The sequence below is a fragment of the Fistularia commersonii genome, chromosome 1, assembly GCF_037954325.1.
Source record: "Fistularia commersonii isolate RoL2024-O1a breed Wild chromosome 1, RoL_Fcom_v1.0, whole genome shotgun sequence".
In the NCBI taxonomy this organism is placed as follows: Eukaryota; Metazoa; Chordata; class Actinopteri; order Syngnathiformes; family Fistulariidae; genus Fistularia; species Fistularia commersonii.
The window spans coordinates 28,107,375-28,128,257 of record NC_141284.1 but is presented as its reverse complement, the minus strand read 5'-3'; the positions used below and the strand labels follow the sequence as shown (position 1 = coordinate 28,128,257).

At 43.4% G+C, this 20,883-nt stretch overlaps 1 protein-coding gene across 5 annotated transcripts in view; it reads right to left on the bottom strand.

The window, feature by feature from the left end:
* Positions 1 to 20,883, bottom strand: part of actn1 (actinin, alpha 1) — a 63,093-nt gene that overhangs the window by 6,724 nt on the left and 35,486 nt on the right. For 3 of the 5 annotated variants that reach the window (XM_086158485.1, XM_086158450.1, XM_086158468.1), the window contains exons 4-17: positions 20,701 to 20,787; positions 18,426 to 18,513; positions 16,690 to 16,768; positions 16,524 to 16,605; positions 15,063 to 15,148; positions 10,559 to 10,651; positions 9,806 to 10,036; positions 7,769 to 7,916; positions 6,780 to 6,930; positions 5,423 to 5,531; positions 5,118 to 5,258; positions 2,415 to 2,597; positions 2,213 to 2,347; positions 1,782 to 1,961 (exon numbers count right to left, since the gene is read on the bottom strand). In XM_086158485.1, coding sequence (XP_086014611.1) covers positions 1,782 to 1,961; positions 2,213 to 2,347; positions 2,415 to 2,597; positions 5,118 to 5,258; positions 5,423 to 5,531; positions 6,780 to 6,930; positions 7,769 to 7,916; positions 9,806 to 10,036; positions 10,559 to 10,651; positions 15,063 to 15,148; positions 16,524 to 16,605; positions 16,690 to 16,768; positions 18,426 to 18,513; positions 20,701 to 20,787 — 1,793 coding nt within the window. Of the gene's footprint in view, positions 1 to 1,781; positions 1,962 to 2,212; positions 2,348 to 2,414; positions 2,598 to 5,117; positions 5,259 to 5,422; positions 5,532 to 6,779; positions 6,931 to 7,768; positions 7,917 to 9,805; positions 10,037 to 10,558; positions 10,652 to 12,470; positions 12,557 to 15,062; positions 15,149 to 16,523; positions 16,606 to 16,689; positions 16,769 to 18,425; positions 18,514 to 20,700; positions 20,788 to 20,883 lie in introns of all 5 variants that reach the window. The other 2 variants (XM_086158458.1, XM_086158477.1) reach the window with 1 other exon arrangement.

Sequence of the window (20,883 nt, the reverse complement as noted above, 5' to 3'; positions counted from 1 at the left end):
TCGAATGAAATAAAAAAATCGTATGCCTCTTTTTATTTGCATCCTGCTGAAATAAATTTCAACAGTAACCTTTTTCCACAGGCCGATAACAAATGTAAAAATCAAAAAACAATAATAAACCAATGACCTAATAACAATATCCTTCAATGAACGTGAAATCATTCAAGCCCATGTTTGGAGCAGCAAGAAAAAGCACATAAAGAAAATGTTAATTACAGCTCAGTTTGTCTTCTGCTTTTCTTTTCACTATTTTTCAGAGGGTTAGCACGGCGCTAGTATTAGCATAAGGTCGCTACGACTGCTATCAACAGAGGAGAGGGTGTTTATGGGTCGCAGCAGAGCATTCTGGGATTTGTAGTATTAGCGGTACATGTAGGCTAGAACAGTGATTCTTAACAATAACAACAAAAAAATCTGTTTGTACGTGTGGGACGCGGGACGCAATAAAAACTCCCGACCATGTAGTGGCGCTAACGCATCAGTCAGTTGTTACTTTAACCGGCTCCATAAATAAGGAGAAGACACTCGGCTAGCTGGAAACAAACAAGACGGAGAAATATTCAAAACGAAAAAATGAAGACGACCCCCCGCCAAAAAGTACATTTTTGCGCAAGTACAATCCCGACTTGATTAAGTGCGGCTTCGTAAACGGAGGTAGCGAGGCAGTGTGTGGAGTGTGTGTTAACGCTGTCTAACGAAGCACTTGAGCCGTCAAAACTACAGCGGCGCCTGGAGACCGAGCAACCGACGCTTGTGGGAAAGCCGGTGGAATTTTTCAAGAGAAAAGAAGATGGGCTGCAGATGCAGAAAAGATGGATCGTGTCGCTGACTGGCAACTCTAAAAGTGCACTGAAAAGCTAGCTAGCGACCTCATATGTTATTTTATTTGACAAGGTTTTTGCTTGGTAAACTATAAGTGGATTTGGTTTATTGAATTGAATTGAATACAAATCAAACCAAGAGTGAGATAATTAGAGATAAACCTATACAGTGTATATATATTAAATAATACATATTAAATAATATACAATATAATTAATAGTAATAAATGATATATATTAAAATTACATTTAATGGGCCCTGGGCCACTCTGTACTGAAAAAAATGGGCATCAGGGTCAGAAAGGTTAAGAACCCCTGTATTAAATAATACATATTAAATAATATATAATGTAATATAATTAATAATATGTATTAAAATTATATTTAATGGGCCCTGGGCCACTCTATAATTAAAAAAATGGGCCTCAGGGTCAGAAAGGTTGAGAACCCCTGTATTAAATAATACATATTAAATAATATATAGTATAATATAATTAATAATAATAAATAATATATATTAAAATTATACTTAATGGGCCCTGGGCCACTCTGTACTGAAAAAAATGGGCATCAGGGTCGGAAAGGTTAAGAACCCCTGTATTAAATAATCCATATTAAATAATATAATTAATAATAATAAATAATATACATTAAAATTATCTTTAATGGGCCCTGGGCCACTCTGTACTGAAAAAAATGGACCTCAGGGTCAGACAGGTTAAGAACCCCTGGGCCAGAACACCAGCGGTCCAGTTCTAGTAGTCTTTTGGTGCAGTTTTACGGCCCAACTATAATTTCACCGCGGACCAAACTTGGCCCGCAGGCCAGAGTTTGACTCCTATGTTTTCAAGTGATAACATCGTCAGTAACCCTTGTTTACCACAAGGGGGCGACAGATTGGCTGATGTTGTTCTTTCATTTGCTTTGTTTTAAGTCCGAAATTCGTCGGGCGTTCACTACCTCCATGGTGTAGTTGGTGTGCTTGTTGTCGAAGATGAGCGCCTCCTGGATGAGCTGGTGGTCTCCCTCCAGCTGGTCGATCTTCGGCTTGTAGTTGACGATGCTCTTCTCGTACTGGCGGAGGTGCGTCAGCTGGTCCTCCAGCGTGCCGTGCATCTCGATGGAGATGCGGCCGATTTCCTGCGGGACCACCGGGCGAAGGTGGGGGTCAAAGGTCAGAAAGCTAACTGGCGAATAGAAAGTCAAAAAACAAAAGAATTTCTTTCTCTGTAACTTCCTTTTCCTTTTTTTTTTTTTTTTTTTACACCAAGTGTTTGATTTAAGGGTTTTCAAATATCGCAACTTTTTAAGGATTTTTTTTTTTTTTTTGGACCTCCAAGAATTAGACAAGAGTCCCGTCCCGGAAGACCCGCCTCGCTCCGGTGACTGACCTCCATCTTGTTCTGGATCCAAGGCCCGATCACGTTGGCCTGGGTGGCGAACTGCCGGCGTAGGCGCTCGTTGTTCTGCTGCCGGGCGTGTTCCTCGATGAGGGCCTGGTCCCGCTGAGGCACCAGCTGCCGGACCTGGTGGAGAACTCCTGAGTTATTACTCATTGCGAGCTGGAAGAGGAGGAAGCACAACTCTGGTCACCTTGTCCCATTTGGCATTGATCTCCTGCGGGTTGATGCTGGTGTAGGGGTTGCTGCCCGCCATGTTCACGTGGTAGGTCTGCACTATCTTGGCAATCTCATTGTGGATTCCCAGGATGGCCTGCCGCTCCTTGTCCGCCTCCGGCAGTGTAGCCTTGAACTGCTCGTGAGCCGTGCTCAGTCCCTGAAACACACACACAAAAAACGTTTAAAATCTTCTACGCTACATATTCTTCACTATATTAATTGCTAATCAAGTTCAACTTCTTCTTTTAGCGGCTCCCTTCAGGGGTCGCCTCAGCCAATCATCTGCCTCCTTTTCTCTCACACCAACTTCTTCTTCTTCTTCTTTCGGCTTTTCCCGTCAGGGTCGCCACAGCGAGTCAACTTTCTCCATCTAACCCTATTCTCTGGATCCTCCTCTCTCACACCAACTACCTTCATATCCTCTCTCACCTCGTCCACAAATCTTCTCTTTGGTCTTCCTCCAGACCTCCTGCCTGGCAGCTCCACCTTCAGCAACCTTCTACCCAGATCTTCACCATGAACACTCCTTTGTTCATGTCCCAACCATCTCAATCATCACTTTGTCTCGGTCATACATGTCCTGCACCCCTGTGACAAATTTTTCTTTTCCTTTGGTCTTTTCCCTTCAGGGTCGCCACAGCGAATCCACTTTCTCCATCCAACCCTATTCTCTGGATCCTCCTCTCTCACACCAACTACCTTCATATCCTCTCTCACTACGTCCATAAATCTTCTCTTTGGTCTTCCTCCAGACCTCTTGCCTGGCAGCTCCAATTCCAGCATCCGTCTACCAATATATTCTCTATCCCTCCTCTGTCCATGACCCGACCATCTCAGTCTGGCTTCTCTGACCTTCTCTCCAAAACATCTAACATGTGCCGTCCCTCTGATAGACTCATTCCTGATCCTCTCCATCCTGGTCACTCCCAAAGAGAACCTCAACATCTTCATCTCTGCAACCTCTAGTTCTGCCTGCTGTCTTTTGGTCATTGGAACAGTTTCTAGTCCAAACATCATCGCTGGTCTCACCACTGTCTTGTACACCTTTCCTTTTATTCTGGCTGATGTTCTTCTATCTCTTCGTACCCCTGACACTTTTCTCCACCCGTTCCAACCTGCTTGGACCGTCTCTTCACCTCTTCTCCACACTCTCCTACACTCTGGACTGTTGACCCCAAGTACCTGAAATCCTCCAGCTTCTTGATCTCCACTCCCTGTAGCCTCACCGTTCCACCCGAGTTCCTCTCATTCACACACATATATTCTGTCTTGCTGCCACTAACTTTCATTCCTCTCCTTTCCAGAGCATACCTCCACCTCTCTAGATGTTCCTCTACCTGTTGTCTGCTCTCACTACAGATCACAATGTCATCCGCAAACTTCATATATTCGTCCTCCAACTTCATAATCCTGTTTTCCACACTTTCCATTGTTCTTGTCCAATGTTCCTTCCAAGTTGCGCACTGCTAGCACTGCTAGCACACTCTTGGACTAAATGGAAGCTATGATCCCAGGTGTGATACCGGTGTGTGGCCACAGTGTGCACATCTAATGTTGCTCACAGTGGTCCTCAGTGTGCTCAGGGAGGTTGACTGTATGCCCAGACATATGAAAAATTAGAGGGAACATTGTTCTTGTCTGTTGACTTAAAGTACTTGAAATCCTCCACCTTCTTTACCTCCACACCCTGTAGCCTCACCTTTTCACCATATACCTAACCTTCATTCCTCACCTTTCAAAGAACATATATCCACTTATCAAGATCACCCTCCACCTGTTCCCTGCTCGCACAACAGATCACAGTGTCATCTGCAAAGAACTGATCCATGGAGACTCTCGTCTAACATCATGTGTCAGCCTGTCCATCATCACTGCAAACAAAAAGGGTCTCAGAGCTGATCCTTGATGTAATCCCACCTCCACTTTGGGACTCCTCTGTCCCACCTACAGCACACCTCTACACTGTCTCACAGTGTGCATACATGTCCTGCACCAGCCTGCCCCTACGGACTTCTTCAAACAAGATCGTAGTTCATCTCTCGGCACCCTTGTTCGCTTGCCTCGGTCTACGAAGGCACAATGCAGCTTCCTCTAACCTACTCTGAACTTCTTTACTTGCCTTCTACAAGCAAATACTGCATCTGTAGTACTCTTTCTTCAGCCTACCACACATGTCCTGCAGCAGCTTAACATACATCTCTGATAATCAAGTTCAGCCTGCATTTATGACTGTCCTTCTCTTCATCCAGCATCTTATTTTTGATTGTTGTCATCGAAAAGAGCTATTTTCATTTCCCACGACTGTGCGATCATGTTTTTGTTTAGTTTACCTTGTAGTTCCAGATCACAACTTTGAGCGACAGCAGGGTTACTCAAAACCAAATGACGATGCTAATTATGTTTAGTGGCTAACATAATGTTAGCCGCTATTCAGTGTTGAACTTCTGATTTGTCTTTCCATATAGACAGACTGAATTTCTTAAAAAGGCAAAAAAAAAAAAAAAAAAATCTAAATGATCATAATGATGATGTGACTTTTAGCAGCTAACGTTAGCCTCTATCCAGTGCCAAACTCCTGATTCGTCTTTCCACCGAGGCGGACTGAATTTCCTGTAAATCCCCCCCAAAAAAATTGTATTTTGTCACGACATCGTCACGACCTTCTCCAACGTCTGACCTGGATTTCTTCGATGGTGTGGACGATGAAGGTGTCCTGCAGGTCCTCCATGGCGCCCTCCATCCAGTTGTTGAACGGCGCCGCCCGTTTGGCAAACTCGAGGTACAGCTGGTCGATGGTTTCAAGGAGCTTCTCGGTTCTCTGCAGCGGCACGGAGACTGAGGTGAGAGCACTTGACGAAGGATTATTTTTGACTCGTCTTTAGGAAGTGGTTTCTGCTCTAAATGGCACCGAGAAAGGAGGGATAACAGAAGAACACAAAAGAGTTTCTGTTCCCTCTTTTCTTTTTCTTCACCCCTCCTCACCTGCAGGGCCTCGCTGCGTTTTTGGGTCAGGGCTCCCAGGGCGTCCCATTGGTCGCAGATCCTCTGGCAGCGGGCGTTCACACTCGGAGAGTCGTAGTAATCTAGCTCGCTTGAGCGTGAACACACAAGGAGACGGCAGACGCCTCGTTACGACGCGATGAATTTATTACTTAGCGAGCGTCAACCTTTTCCCGTAAGGCTCTTCAATGACAAATTTACCACTTTACATTACATTGCATTACAGTCATTTAGCAGACGCTTTTATGCAAAGCGACTTACAAAAATTGCGATTCAATAACCGAAGAACTGACTGTAGTACTCTCGCTAACTACTTTAGCTTCGCATAGCAGACCTTTCTCGCTCGAAAAAGGAAAAAATCTCACCCAGTTTCACCGCTTGTTCTATTTGCACAAACTCCGACAGCCATTCCAACTTAAAATAAATGAGTTTCTTTTTTTTTTTTCCCCTTTAGTTTGGTGAGTGGACGGATCACATTCACTGCCGGCTCGTTTTGCCATGATAAGGGGTTAGCATTAGCGTCACTTATTATTATTAAGAGTAAGAATAAGAACAACTTTATTTGTTTACTTTACCAAATAGCCATCTAAAAATTTGCCTCTTTTGTGCTCATACACATTTTTTGCTATTTGTCCTTATCCTGGTGCATAAACCTTGCTTTTCACCACCAGCTCCCTAATGTGGAAACTCTTCAGAATCCCTGAATAAAGGATGCTTGAGCTTTAGAGCTTCCAAATGACCTCCATTCAAAGGGGAATGAAGATTACAGGGGCGAAAAAAAAGGGGAAATGACGTTACATCATCACGGGACGCTCGCTATTTTGGTCTGTATGTATCGATCGGCCTGGAGCTGCCAGGCAAGAGGTCTGGAGGAAGACCAAAGAGAAGATTTATGGACATAGTGAGAGAGGATATGAAGGTAGTTGGTGTGAGAGAGGAAGATCCAGAGAATAGGGTTAGATGGAGAAAGTGGATTCGCTGTGAAGACCCTGAAGGGAAAAGACCAAAGGAAAAGAAAAATTTGTCACAGGGGTGCAGGACATGTATGACCGAGACAGAGTGACGATTGAGATGGTTTGGACATGAACAAAGGAGTGTTCATGGTGAAGATCTGGGTAGAAGGTTGCTGAAGGTGGAGCTGCCAGGCAAGAGGTCTGGAGGAAGACCAAAGAGAAGGTTTATGGACGTAGTGAGAGAAAATATGAAGGTAGTTGGTGTGAGAGAGGAGGATCCAGAGAATAGGGTTAGATGGAGAAGGTTGACTCGCTGTGGCGACACCTGAAGGGAAAAGCCAAAAGAAGACGAAGAGGAAGATGTATCGATCGGTCGGGTTTCCTACTTTAGCTCCTGGGCGATGGCGGCGATCTGCTCGACGCGGTCCTGGTGCGCGGCCAGGTCGCTCTCGAAGGCCTCGTGCTTCTTCAGCAGGGCCTTGATATCGGACAGGGAGGCCGTCTCGTAGTCCTTCTTCTGCAGCATGTCCTCCTTGCCTGCGAGAAGACGCCAGACGCTCAAGGCAAAACCGTCCAGATGTCCGCCGACGCTCGGGATTCGAACCTTCTCAAATAGATCACTGGATTTTGAAATCGAAAGAAAATAAATGTACCGTCATTTCCGAACTATAAGCCGCTGCTTTTTTTCCCTAAACGACGATGCGCGTCATTTGGGGTTTTTGATGAAATTGGGTTGAATTCCGACAGCGAAGAAGAAGACGACTTTAGCGTTTTAGCACGCAGGAGGAAGAGTTAGATCGGCTGGAGGACGACGAAGCGGGGAAAGAAAATAGATGGACTCTTCGTTGTGTTAATTATTATTCATCTTTTTCATCAGCCGAGTTACAGCAGCTGTTCGGAAAAAAGTATTTCCAGTAGGTATTTGTGGAAGTCGCCGGTATGTATTTCTATGTAATTATCCCACACCTATATAGCGACACATAGATTCATTTAGTTATTTTTAGCCGTTGCGGCTAACATTCAGGTGCGGTCAATAGTCCAAAAAAAATGACGGTAAAATACATATTTAAAATCGAGTGTTCGGTCTTGATGCGTGCGAAGACATTACCAGTATGAATTGCTGGATGTTACTGGTACGCATTTTCTAAAAAGTTTATGTGTATGTATGTATGTTAGTTATTTTTAAGCGGTGGGCTGATATCCGGGTGCGCTAAATAGTCCGTAAATTACGGTATTTTATCTAGAGTGATGCTAAGCTAATAGCTATCAGCCAATCAAATCGATTAGAAAAAAAAACAAACAAGTCCATTTCTTTCTATCGGAGCGGGTGAACACCTCTATCGGATTTTCCCCCCGGTCGCCACGGCAACCATACCTTCGGTCCAGGCTTCGTGGATGGCGGCTTTCTGGCGGAACTTCTCGGCCAGGTGGTCGAGTCTCTCCAGCCTGCGGATCTCGTTGAGCAGCCACTCCTCGTAGCCCTTCTCCGCCCCCTCCAGGCCGCCCCAGGCGTTGTTGATGTCCTGGAGGTCACAGACCAGGACCTTCTGACAAGACGTCGGAGCTCCGGAGGATATTTAGTCTTAATCGGGTTTATTTGTTGGTTTTTTTTTTTTTTAAAAAGCGTCAAGAAATGAATCTTGAAGGAATCTGAAGACAACATTCTTTACATTTCGCGTGATTTAGGGGTTATTTTTTATAAACGGGCCTCGGCTGAATTCGCTGAGTGACGTGGACTGGTGTTATTATTTATAAATTGTAAATAAAGTTCTTTATCTTCTGTAATGCGATTACAAAAACAAAAATGTCATACATTCTGGATTCATTCCAAAACAACTGAAATACTGCAAGCCTTTTATTATTTTAATATTCCTGATTATGAGATGAGATGAGAACAACTTTATTAATTCCGAAGGAAATTGTTGTGCCAGAGTTTCAAGTAAAAAAAAAAAAACAGTAATAGATAATAGTAGAAAGGAGGAAGAATAAGAAATATAATGAAATATGAATTGTCTTAACTGTTAGCAGTAACTACAAAGATTGAAGATTCCCGGCGGTTGAGGGAAGAGGAATTAAAAAGTTATGACTTACATCTTAAGAAAACTCAAAACTCCTATCTCAAAATATTAGAATATCCTGGAAAAAGGCATTTATGTTTTTTTATTTGCAATACAGAAGATAAAGAACTTTATCACAATATTCTAATTTTCTGAGACAGTCCTGTATTGTAGCAAGTCACGAATGTAGGGGTTTATGTCGATGCTTGTTTCTGTGGGATTTTGGGGTTGCTGGGAATTTTGTGGGTGTGTTTTGGGGTGCATTTAATTTTTTTTTTAACCTGAAATTGAGCAGGAGCAGCTATTGCTTATCAAACGGACATTTTACCATCAACCAGGTGTTTACCTTGACTAAAAACGCTACAATATGAATAATATGAGTAAGTTGTAATAAATACAATTACATGTTGAACTATGGCTGTATATAGTTTTTCTATTTATTACATTTCTAATTTTCTATTTCTGGAATCCCTATAAATGGAAAGGCTTTAGGGACCGTAGTGACGAGTTGCCGCATCAGCACAAAATATGAAACATTTAGAAAAAAAAAAAAAAAATTCATTTGTTCACAGGCTTTGAAAATAAAACCAGCTCGGTTTCGAAGGCGCCGACATTCGCTCGCATTTCACGCAAAAAAACGTTTTTTCCCTTGTAGCTTCACGTCCAGAAAATTCTCAAGTAGCTCTAAAAATGAAATAACCTCCTATCTGATCCGATCATTCAAGACAATTAAGTTAAATTAATTAATAAAATTGAATAAATTGATAAATTAAGACAATTCATATTTCATTGTATTTCTTATTCTTCCTCCTTTCTACTATTATCTATTACTGTTATGTTTTTTTACTTGAATCTCTGGCACAACATTTTCCTTCGGGATAGATAAAGTTGTTCTCGTCTCATCTCATTCAATCGTTCAGATTAAGTATGAATTCTGTACCGATCTTTGGCGGGCCGGATTTAAAAGACCAGCGGGCCGGATGTGGCCCGCGGGCCGTGGTTTGCCCACCCTGGCTTTAGAGAACAATGCAAATTTATGATTAGATCCAAAATATTGGGGAGAAGAAAGCAACAAAGAGCATCACAAGCTCGAGCTGCATTAAACGGAAATCTTGATAAACCACTTATTATTTCCCGTTACATATTTCTGATTTGAAAGTCACTGTGAAACTTCGTTTGAATTAAATTAAAAACGCAGCGCGAAGCTGCAGACGTTGAGAAAACGTCTGACACGACGAATTCTAACACGATTTTGCTTCACGTCTTGAGGAAACGCTAATTTATATCATACAATAATATGTAAACGTGTGATAAACATCGGGGTATATTCGGGCGCGTCGGCCGGCCGGACCTACCGACACCATCTTGCCCTCGGAGGGCATGAAGGCGGGCCGGTTGCTGAGCCTCAGTTTGGTCTGCAGGGTGTTGAAGTTGATCTCCAGCTGGCATTTTTCCTGCACTTTGGGCGGCTTGTGGAGGCGGCGGTAGTCCCGGAAGTCCTCCAGCTTCTGCTGCATGGCCTGCATGGTGTTTTCCGGCATACGGTTCTCCAGCCAGGGGATGGTGCGGCGGATCCACTCCAGCAGCTGCGGCAGGTGTGTGTGTGTGTGTGTGTGTGTGAAGGGTGGGGGGGTAAACAGGTTGAGGAGGGTGGAGGAATGAGCAAGTTGAAGGTGGAGGAGGTGAAAAGTGGAATGAGGAGGTGTGTGTGTGTGTGTGTGTGTGTAATTCATGTGTCAAAAAACAGAAGATAACCAGTCAATTCATTTGTTATTAATGTTCTAGAAACAAATGTAAGTGACGTTTAGCTCTGCATCTGTGCTTCTGCTGGATCCACAACATTTACAACATCTTCCACAGTGCATCTGTGTGTGTGTGTGTGTTAAAGCTAGTTCAGCTCACACACACACACACACACACTCACGCAGGCTTATTGTCCTCTTTAAGTTTGAAAAATGTTGCAAATGAGTGGAACCGCTTGTTTCTCAAAGTACCCGAACGAGCACAAACACCCCTGAGGGGTCAGAGGTCACGGGATGAAGGGGTTTTTGGGATAACAGAGGGGTAGATTAAGTGATAATCATAGGAGGAGTCGGGGTGGTGCTCACATCGCTGGCCAGCTTCTCATAGTCCTCCATCAGCTGCTCGTTCTCCTGGTTGACCGCCAGGACCTTGCAGATCCGGTTGGCCGCCGTCTCGGCCTGGATGGCGAGGACGAAGCGGGGAGACACGGCGTGAGACAGAAACACGGCGGCGGGACTTTTCGGGCGTCGTCGCGGAGCGTCGGCGGCAATTCGTCACGCCATGTTTGTTTTAGCGGCCGATAAACCGACGGCGTGTTTTTCCGCCAAACGAGCGCTTCGTTCCGGGAACGAATCTTTGCAGGTTGCAAGGTTGCGTTTGTTTTTTGTTTTTTTTTCCTTCTTTCCTCTGCCGGACACGGTTCCTGAACGCATCACGGAAACTCCGGCTGCTAATTTTAGCCGGAGATGCTAAAATTAGCAACTTAGCATCTGCAGACTGCAGAGGGCGGGAAAGGAAGAATGAGGAGCCTCGGGTTTAATAAGGACTCAAAAACTGCACCTCCTGTCAGGTTAGACACCAGGAGGCACCCGCAACCATGTGTGTGTGTGTGTGTGTGTGTGTGTGTGTGTTCTCGTGACAATGCGAGCCCAGCGTGGGAGGAGGCGCAGAACTTCCTCGTTAGCCAGCGTGGACTTAGCCAGCGTGAGCTGAGCGCGGTTCCCGTGACGACGACATCCATGACGCCGGGTTGGAAAGCGAACGGCGGCGGCGTTTGTTGACGAAAAAAAAAAAAAAAAAAAAAAAGGCAGGAGAGAGGAGGGAAATGAAACGGCGGATCATGGCTATTCAGCTCAGAAGTGCGAGAGGGAAGATACTAGGAGGTGAAAAAGGGGCGGAGCCAAACCACCCCCCCCCCCCCCCCCCCCCCGGCGTGGGAGACCAAACTATCTGGCGAGGATTATTACGAAATTGATTATTTGCATATCGGTAAAATATCCACCTTGTTTGAAAAGGTCGACTGATAACGAAGGTCAGGATCAGGGAAGAGTTTCTCTTCCTGTACTTTTTCCCTCCTCGTTCTAACGCCGGAAAATACATTTATCTGTTTTAAACTGAATTGGCCGCATATTTGATTTCTCACTTCTCAAAAAGTGTTTATTTTCATTCGATTAACCTTTTCTGGCTGCAGGTTATATTCTCTCGCTAGCTTTTTTTTCTTTTCTTAAGACATGCTCAGGCAGTGTGTGTGTGTGTGTGTGTGTGTGTGTTGAGCCTCATTTTGTAATAACAGCACATTTTGTCATAAACGTCCAAAATGTAATAACTTTTTTGTAATAAAGCTGCATTTTGTAATAAACTGCCCCAAGGTATTTTGTAATAAATGTTGCCGCATTATGTAACAAGTTATTACATTTTGAGAAGATTATTACAAAATGCACTTGCAACTTTTTTATTCTCTAGGAAATGTAATAACATGGAACTTATAGAATATTCTCTGTTAATGCAACCTTTGAATAGTGTACTGATAGTAATTGCTAAGTACTGCTACTAGGCTAGTACAGTGATGCTAATAATAGCTTTTACAAATACTTTAATGTAAAATAAAATACAATTAACAAACAAATAAACTATGCCTTAGAATTGTTATTACATAATGCACCATGTTATTACATTTCCTAGAGAATAAAAAAGTTGCAAGTGCATTTTGTAATAATCTCCTCAATATGTAAAAACTTATTACATAATGCGGCAAAATTTATTACAAAACGCGTCGGGGCAGTTTATTACAAAATGCAGCTTTATTACAAAAAAGTTATTACATTTTGGACGTTTATGACAAAATGCGGCTCAACAGTTGTGCGTTGCCCGGAATGCCCATGGTTGTTAATTTTAGGCGCTTTTTCTGAGAATTTTCCAGGTGCGTGAGGTTCGGCCCGCCTGTTCTGCGGGTCACTAGAACCTTCCGGAGGTTCTTCCTCGCGGGCGAGTCCTCACCTTCTGCTTGCCTGAGAAGGCGTGGTAGTAACACGACACATAGGTCATGACGGCCTTCTCATCGGGCCGCAGGGTGCTAACGACGTCTGCCCCGGAACAGAGGAGGGAGAGGACGGAGGAGACACAGACGCACCAGAGTAAAAAGAAGAGACAAAAAGAAAAAGTAAAATAAAAAAAAAAAAAGGAGAGAAGACATAAAAAGGTCCAGCAGGAGGTGCAATCACAAGAGGAGGAACGAGCACAAGCGTTGTGTTCTCCCGTCTACCTGAAGGTTTGTTTCTTTACCCGATGAGGTTGTCGCCGTTTCTCACGCTCACAAGATGTTTGTTTTTTTTTTTTTTGTTTTTTTGTTTTTTTTTTGTTTTTTTTTAGGGGGGGGGGGCATCTCTGGATGTCTTCCAGGACCCATGTTTTCCAGGTTGGTGTTTAGCAAAAATAAAAAATAAAATAAAATCATAAAAATTAATAAATAAATAAATAAATAAAAAAGAAAACCAAAAAGTCGCTTTTAAAAATAAAATATCTTCTTCTTCTTCTTCTTTAAGCTGTTCCCTTCAGGTGTCGCCACAGCGAGTCAACTTTCTCCATCTAACCCTATTCTATGGATCTCCTCTCTCACACCAACTACCTTCATATCTTCTCTCACCTCGTCCACAAATCTTCTCTTTGGTCTTCCTCCAGACCGCCTGCCTGGCAGCTCCACCTTCAGCAACCTTCTACCCAGATCTTCACCATGAACACTCCTTTGTTCATGTCCAAACCATCTCAATCATCACTTTGTCTCGGTCATACATGTCCTGCACCCCTGTGACAAATTTTTCTTTTCCTTTGGTCTTTTCCCTTCAGGTGTCGCCACAGCGAATCCACTTTCTCCATCTAACCCTATTCTCTGGATCCTCCTCTCTCACACCATCTACCTTCATATCTTCTCTCACTACGTCCATAAATCTTCTCTTTGGTCTTCCTCCAGACCTCCTGCCTGGCAGCTCCAACTCCAGCATCCGTCTTCCAATATATTCTCTATCCCTCCTCTGTCCGTGACCCAACCATCTCCGTCTGGCTTCTCTGACCTTCTCTCCAAAACATCTAACATGTGCTGTTCCTCTGATGGACTCATTCCTGATCCTCTCCATCCTGGTCACTCCCAAAGAGAACCTCAACATCTTCATCTCTGCAACCTCTAGTTCTGCCTGCTGTCTTTTGGTCATTGGAACAGTTTCTAGTCCAAACATCATCGCTGGTCTCACCACTGTCTTGTACACCTTTCCTTTTATTCAATAAATATTTTTTGTTAATAAATAAATTTAATTGATAAATACATCTATTATTATTATCATTATTTTATTTTTTTAAATTAATTAAATAAATGAATAATAAATCAGGAAAAAAAAAACATGTGTAAAATAAATTTACCCTTTTTAGCTTTGCTATTTAATTTGGAAAATAAAAAGACAAGATACATGATACATGAATATCTGTATGTAATTATATTTATATTACAACATGTCCTAAATAATGAAATATAAATTTATATATCTTCATCTTTTCCCTTCAGGGTCTCCACAGTGAATCCACCTTCTCCATCTAACCCTCTTCTCTGGATCCTCCTCTCTCACACCAACTACCTTCATATCCATCCATCTTCTCCTTGGTCTTCATCTAGACCTCCAATTCCATCATCTGTCTACCAATATCTTCACTCTCCCTCCTCCATCCATGACCCAACCATCTCTGACCTTCTCTCCAGAACATCTAGCGTGTGTCGTCCCTCTGATGGATTCATTCCTGATCCTCTCCATCCTGGAACCTCAACATCTTCATCTCTTTGACCTCCAGCTCTGCTTCATGTCTTTAGGTCATTGTCAGTGTTTGGAGATCATCTCACCAGCGTCTCCTCCACCTTTCCTTTGCTTCTGGCTGATGTTCTTCTATCTCTTTTCTCCACCCATTCCAACCCGCTTGAATCCGTTCCTTTCCCTCTTTTCCACACTGGACTGTATATCTGTCGATATCCTGCTCCCAAACAATACATTTTGTGAGAAAATAAAATATTGAATGAGAATATTTCATTCATTCAGATCGAGAACATGTTATTTTCGTGTTCCCTTTCATTTTTTGAGCAGTGAATAAAACCAAACAACCTGAAGGGGATTATTGAGGAATGGGCAGGAAATGATGTCATCCCAAATGAATGTAAAATAAGTTGGGCATAAATAAGAATGTGCAAGAAAGTGACGGGGAAAAAAAAAACAAAAAAACAAAGGGGTTCAATGGCGGCGAAATAAAAAATAACTTTAAATTATGCCGGAATTGCGAAAACGAGGAACTTATCGGGAAGCGAGTCGGGGAGACGGGAAGAAGAAGCGCTTGTGCCCTTTGACCTCCCGGAGAAGTGACATCCCATCATGCCTTTTTTTTAATTTATTTTTTCTATTTTTTTAAATTAATTTCGGAGGCGTGAACCATGCAGAAGTGAAGGAGAGCGACGCCCCTGCAGAGAGAGAGCGTTAGAGGGGGGGGGAAACCAAAACATAAAACCTGGAGGTGGAAAGAAGTGAGAAGAAGAAGGAGGAGACGCTGCATCCAGGATACCTTCTGGGCGCCAGAGAAGGCGTGGTAGAAGCTAGAGACGTATGTCATGATGGCCTTCTCGTCCGGACGGGCAGTGCCCACAATGTCTGCAGGGGGAGAGAGGAGGTGGAGGGTGGAGGGGGGTTAGATGAATGATGGAACAGGAAGTGGAGATGGAGATCAGCTGTAAAACATCAACTACATCCAGCAGAGTCCGTGCCGTCCAGATGAGCTTCGGAGGAGAGGCTGGTGGAAGGAAAAAAAGGGGGGAAAAAAAACGGATTCGAAAGGAAAGAGAGACGAATGACGAGTTTTCAAAACGAGAAGAACCAAATATTTCACGACCGAAGGGGGAAAAACAAAGATCTCGCAGTCGGTCTTCGGTTTGGGCAAAAATTTCAAGTCAAAACCGCGAATCTTTATTTGGAAGGAAACCAAAGTCGTCAGGGAAACGCCTTCTTATCAATTTGATTTGAATAAAAATCAATCTGCTGTGCTGGCAGGAGATGCAATCTGATATCTAATCCAGGGGTCAGGAACCTATGGATCTTCTGGTGATGCCATGTGGCTCCCGGGCAATTTTGAGTTAAAAAAGGAAAAAAATCAGTTTGGATTTTAAAATACTTGTTGTATTTCTTCATAATAACGTGTCATTTTAAAGTAAACAGAAATTACCGTCGGTGGCTTCCGAGCACGTCTGGGTTGTTGTAAAGGTGAAGAAATTAATTTGATCAAATAGCCAAATTTTATCAAATAGCCAACTACTTTATCTGCATCAACCCTCGTAACGGAAAAGATGGCGACGAAGAAAAAAAAGACGATGATTACCGTGCGTTCCAGGCTACGTGGACGGAGGAATTAGCATTTGGATCTACGGTTTGTCTAATATGCTAATAAAATTGCATAGAAACGGTCAAATATAAAGCAGCACTTCCAGCAAATCCATGCAGCACCAGAGGTCGCATTAAAAGTAAGACGTATTTCATTTTTTGTGCGTTAAAAACACTATATGGCTCTCGATGAAATATATCAAGAAATATTTGGCTTTAGTCAAAAAAGTCAAAAAGGTTCCCGACCCCTGATCTAATCAATAATCCAACGTATTGCGAACCGGATGAGACCCGAGTGAGATTTTTAAAGGTTTGATTTGCTTCACATTTAACAGGCAGCGGCCAAAGTCTTTATTTATCCTTTTAATATTTTTATTTATTTTTCCATTTTTAATCTACGACGGGTACTTGTTCTCAAATTTAAAAAAAAAAAAAAAAAAACGTGTTTTTTATTAGTTTTTTTTTTTTTTTTTTTTAAACACACACACACACACACACATACACAGAGCAGCGGAGGAAGTGAATACACTTTTGTCAGAAAGTTGTGAAACTGGTGAAGTTGGAGAGAAAGCAGGGTCCAGAGGAGGCCGTCGGGTCTTCAAGCCCTGGAAGAAGCTTTCAGAGGACGTGACAAGAAGAACTTCCTGCTCACCTTCTGCGTCCAGCATCTTGGGGATGTCCAGGTACTTCTCTGCCACGTCGAAGGCCGTGTTCAGGTTGGTCATGGGGTCGTCCTGCGGGAATCGTCGGGATAATATTGATTAGGACATCCATGGCCTCGGGTCTCCTGGCGGGTCCTGGAGGTGACGTCGGCTCACCTTGCGCAGCTTCGCGTAGTCGATGAGCTCCGGACGGTGTCGGTGAATGAGCGCGCAGAATCCCAAGCCGTCTTTCCAGCTGCAGAGGGACACACACACACACACACACACACACACACACACGCAATTGAAAACGCTGGCGAGGAAAGCTGACCTGGAGTCACATCTCTTCAGACACACCTGTCACAGCAGCGTAACATGTCAGAAGGTAAAAAGGTAAAAAAAATATGAATGTAAATCTATTTTCCGCGCTATAAGGCGCACCGAAAAGCCTTTAATTTTCTCAAAACCAGCAGTGCGCTTTAAAATCCAATGCGCCTTATATGTGGATCAATATTGGTTGACTATGGCTACCGTAGTCAGGGGGCGTCGCCGAAGTAGCGGCGGTAAAAACGATAAAGGGGAATTCCAGTCGCGCACCACTTGTGTGTGTTTAAACACACCGAAATGGCACCTTTCAAAAGACACGACGCAGAGTTCAAACTCAAGTTGGAGGACAAACTGGAACAGTAGGTTGTTGAACAGAGAGCGGCAAGTAGAAGCATCTCTACGGTCGCTATCCAATGAAGGCAACAGCGCTAGCTAGTTAGCGACATGAACATCCACGAATTTGAACTGTGACAAATGGAGTTGTGAATACATTGTTTGAACGAAGGCGGCGCAAATACCGGTAAGAGCTACCGGTACGTACGGTACCGTATTGTGAATGCACTCACTTGTTTGGGGAGTGAACGGAGTTGTCAGAACGTTGGTTTGTATTCTATTAATAAAGTTTGACTGACTTATCTGACTGTTTTGTTGACATTCACTTTAGCGCAGCTCCATTTAGTAGATGCATAACACAACCCCAGCCACTACTGTAGCTTCTATTATATGCGCTTTATGTAAAAACAGTTTTAAAGCAGGCCATTCATTGAAGGTGCGCCTTATAATCAGATGCGCCTTATAGTGCGGAAAATACCATAAATCGAGGGACAGCAAGAGATCCATGAATAAATAGACAGCAGCAACAACACTCCAGAGAGGAATGACGGCTCTATGACGCCTTCAGGTTATTCATGGCTATTTTCAACCGGCGCCGGCACCCGTGGCGCTCCTGGACATCCAGGTAATGGCGTCCCCATGGGTGGATACTTTCATGGGGGCTTTCGATTGATCCGGCTGACAAGACGAGCCGGGCGGGTTCTTTAAACGCCTGGCTCTCAGAGTACGGGATGGCGGTGACTGTGACCCCATGTCCTCGCAGAAACACACACACACACACACACACACACAGTTGTCTGTCGCTAAGAAAGCACATTAAGGGCTTGGACCACCTATAATCTAATATCATCACACACACACACACTCAAGACCCGAGATAGTCATCTCTGCTTTTGCTGGGACATTTCATCCACCCCCTCTTCCTTCCTGCCGCCTGTTTCATCTCCATCTGAGGGTCTCGTCTTTCAATAATAAACGCCCGGCTACGAAGCCCAGCGGACGGACCAATGGGAAGCCGTGGGTCAGACGCTCCGCCGATCACCGTCCAATGATGAGCCATCATGATTCGCCTAAACGAGATGCCCGTTTTGATATGTACCCATGGAAAAGCTGGCAAAGTTGGTTGCCATGGTGACCAAAAGTCACCCCAGACTGGTTTGCCTCCGGGACCCGTCGACATCGATCGCCGCCGGACGACCAAATACAACCGTCTGGGAGTCATTATGGGACGGCGGCGCCGCGCCGAACCTTACCTGATGTGAAAGTTCTGTATGTTGACGTTCTTGTAGGGGGCCGTCTTCCTCTGGCACCACAGCAGCAGGCCCTCCTTGGCGGACGTCTCTGCGGTCAGGAGGCCGGGCGGGGGAGGAAGAGGAGGAAATCAAGTCTTTTGCTTCGACCGACTCCCTTCTAATCCTTGTTTAGGAGTGGATTAAGTGGAGGTGAAGTGAACGGGCGCAGTGTGTGTGTGCGGCGATGCTTCAAGCTCTGGTTTCCAGGACACTTAAAAGTCATTTGTGCAACGTTTTAGAACCGGGTTGTGTTTTTTTTCTCTCTCTTTTTTTGAAAGGTAGAACACACACACATCAAACCTGGCCGAGCGTGACCGTCCGATGAGGTCACGCTGTTGGCGCGTCACACGTTTGTGTTGACGGACAAAGCTGAGCGCGACGTCGTCTCCGTCCAGATGGAGGACGGCTTTCAAATTCAAATCAACGCTCATTCAATCCGGTGAGTTTCAGAGGATCTGCCGCCGCTTGGTTTTCATTAAAAATCATGTTTCAGTAAAATCCAATGAATAAGACAAAGTATGGAAATGATCAAACACACACACACACACACACTCGGCTGAGGGTTATCCCATGATACACTCCTCTCATTCCCCCCCGCTCATTCTATCCTGCCAGGCGTCCATCATTCATTCTTTTATGAATGTTAGTTAGTGTGTCATGTCAGCTAGAACCATGTAGCTGTTAGCGCTAACTGGTATAATTAGCATCAGACCATATCTCTCTTATTTTCGCTCTTCGGTCGAGACAGAAGACCGGCCGCCTCCAGCTGGACGTCTGTCCAAGCTTTCTGCTCCAGTAGTGCCATATAAATGATATCTGCCTTTAACTGTGAATTTAATCCATAGGTATCAAACTCTGGCCCGCGGGCCGAATTTGGCCCGCAATGTAATAATATTTGTCCGGTGAAGCCGTACCAAAAGACTACTAGAGCTAGCCCGCTGGTAGACTAGCTTACAGTGCATGTACCGCTAATACTACAAATCCCAGAATGCTCTGCTGCAACCCATAAACACCCTCTCCTCTGTTGATAGCAGTCGTAGCGACCTTATGCTAATACTAGCACCGCGCTAACCCTCCGAAAAATAGTGAAAAGAAAAGCAGAAGACAAACTGAGCTGTAATTAACATTTTCTTTATGTGCTTTTTCTTGCTGCTCCAAACATGGGCTTGAATGATTTCACGTTCATTGAAGGATATTGTTATTAGTTCATTGGTTTATTATTGTTTTTGGATTTTTACATTTGTTATCGGCCTGTGGAAAAAGGTTACTGTTGAAATTTATTTCAGCAGGATGCAAATAAAAAGAGGCATACGTTTTTTTTATTTCATTCGAATTTAAGAAACGAACACCTCTGATGTGTTTTTCTTTTAATCAGAATTTTGATTTTGCACGTTTGCAATATTAAGTTATACATTGTATTAAGCGTTGCTTGTTCCATGATCAGTTTTTAAGCAAATCTTGTTTGGGTCCATATGTTCTTTGCTATATCTGGGGGGGAGATTTAAAAAAAAAAAAAAATATCAATGTTGGCCCAGTTTTGAATTTTGGCCCAATCTGTATTTGAGTTTGATTTAAAAGGTGATAACGTTCTTGAATTATAGCACCGCAAAAGGCTAAGAAAGCAGAAAAATAAATAAATAAATAATAGATTTTAAAAAATTGGCAAAAATGACCTGAGCTCTGCAGAACTTTTTAAATCATAACTATGATGAAATCTCTGCAACAGAAAGGTAGAAGACCAGAGCAGATCAGCAAAATGAGCTAGAATTAACATTTTCTTGATGCACTTTTTCTTGCAGCTCCAAACATGGGCTTGAATGATTTCACATTCACTGAAGGATATTATTATTAATTCATTGGTTTATTATTGTTATTTTCTTTTTACATTTACCATTGGCCAAAAAGGTTACGGTTGAAATTTAATTTATTTTAAGTTAAGAAACGAATGACGTTGATTTTTAATTTGAATTTCAATTTTGCACGTGTGCAATATGAAGTTATACATTGTACAGAATTAAGCTTTGCTTTTGCATATGTAGTTTTTAAGCAGAACTTGTTCGGTTCATTGCTACGGTATATCTGAAGGACGATTTTTGTCAATGAATATCAATATTGGCCCGCGGTTTTGAATTTAGTGTGTATTTGAGTTTGACAGCCGTTCCGATGAACGGTCCAACTCTGCTGCGATTGGGCGCTTTATATAAATAGAAACCATCTGATTTGAGAGCGACTTTACCTTCAACAGAGATGTCTTGGATGGCGAAGCGGAGGATGATGGTCCAGATCATTCCCAGTGTCATCTTGGCGTTGCCGTCGACAATTTCTGCAGGAAAAGAGTGGGAGGGAAGATTTACTCTCTTTTATTTTTTCTCCATTCTTAAACATTTAAAGGAGGCGCACATTTCATTTCCCAGGATGG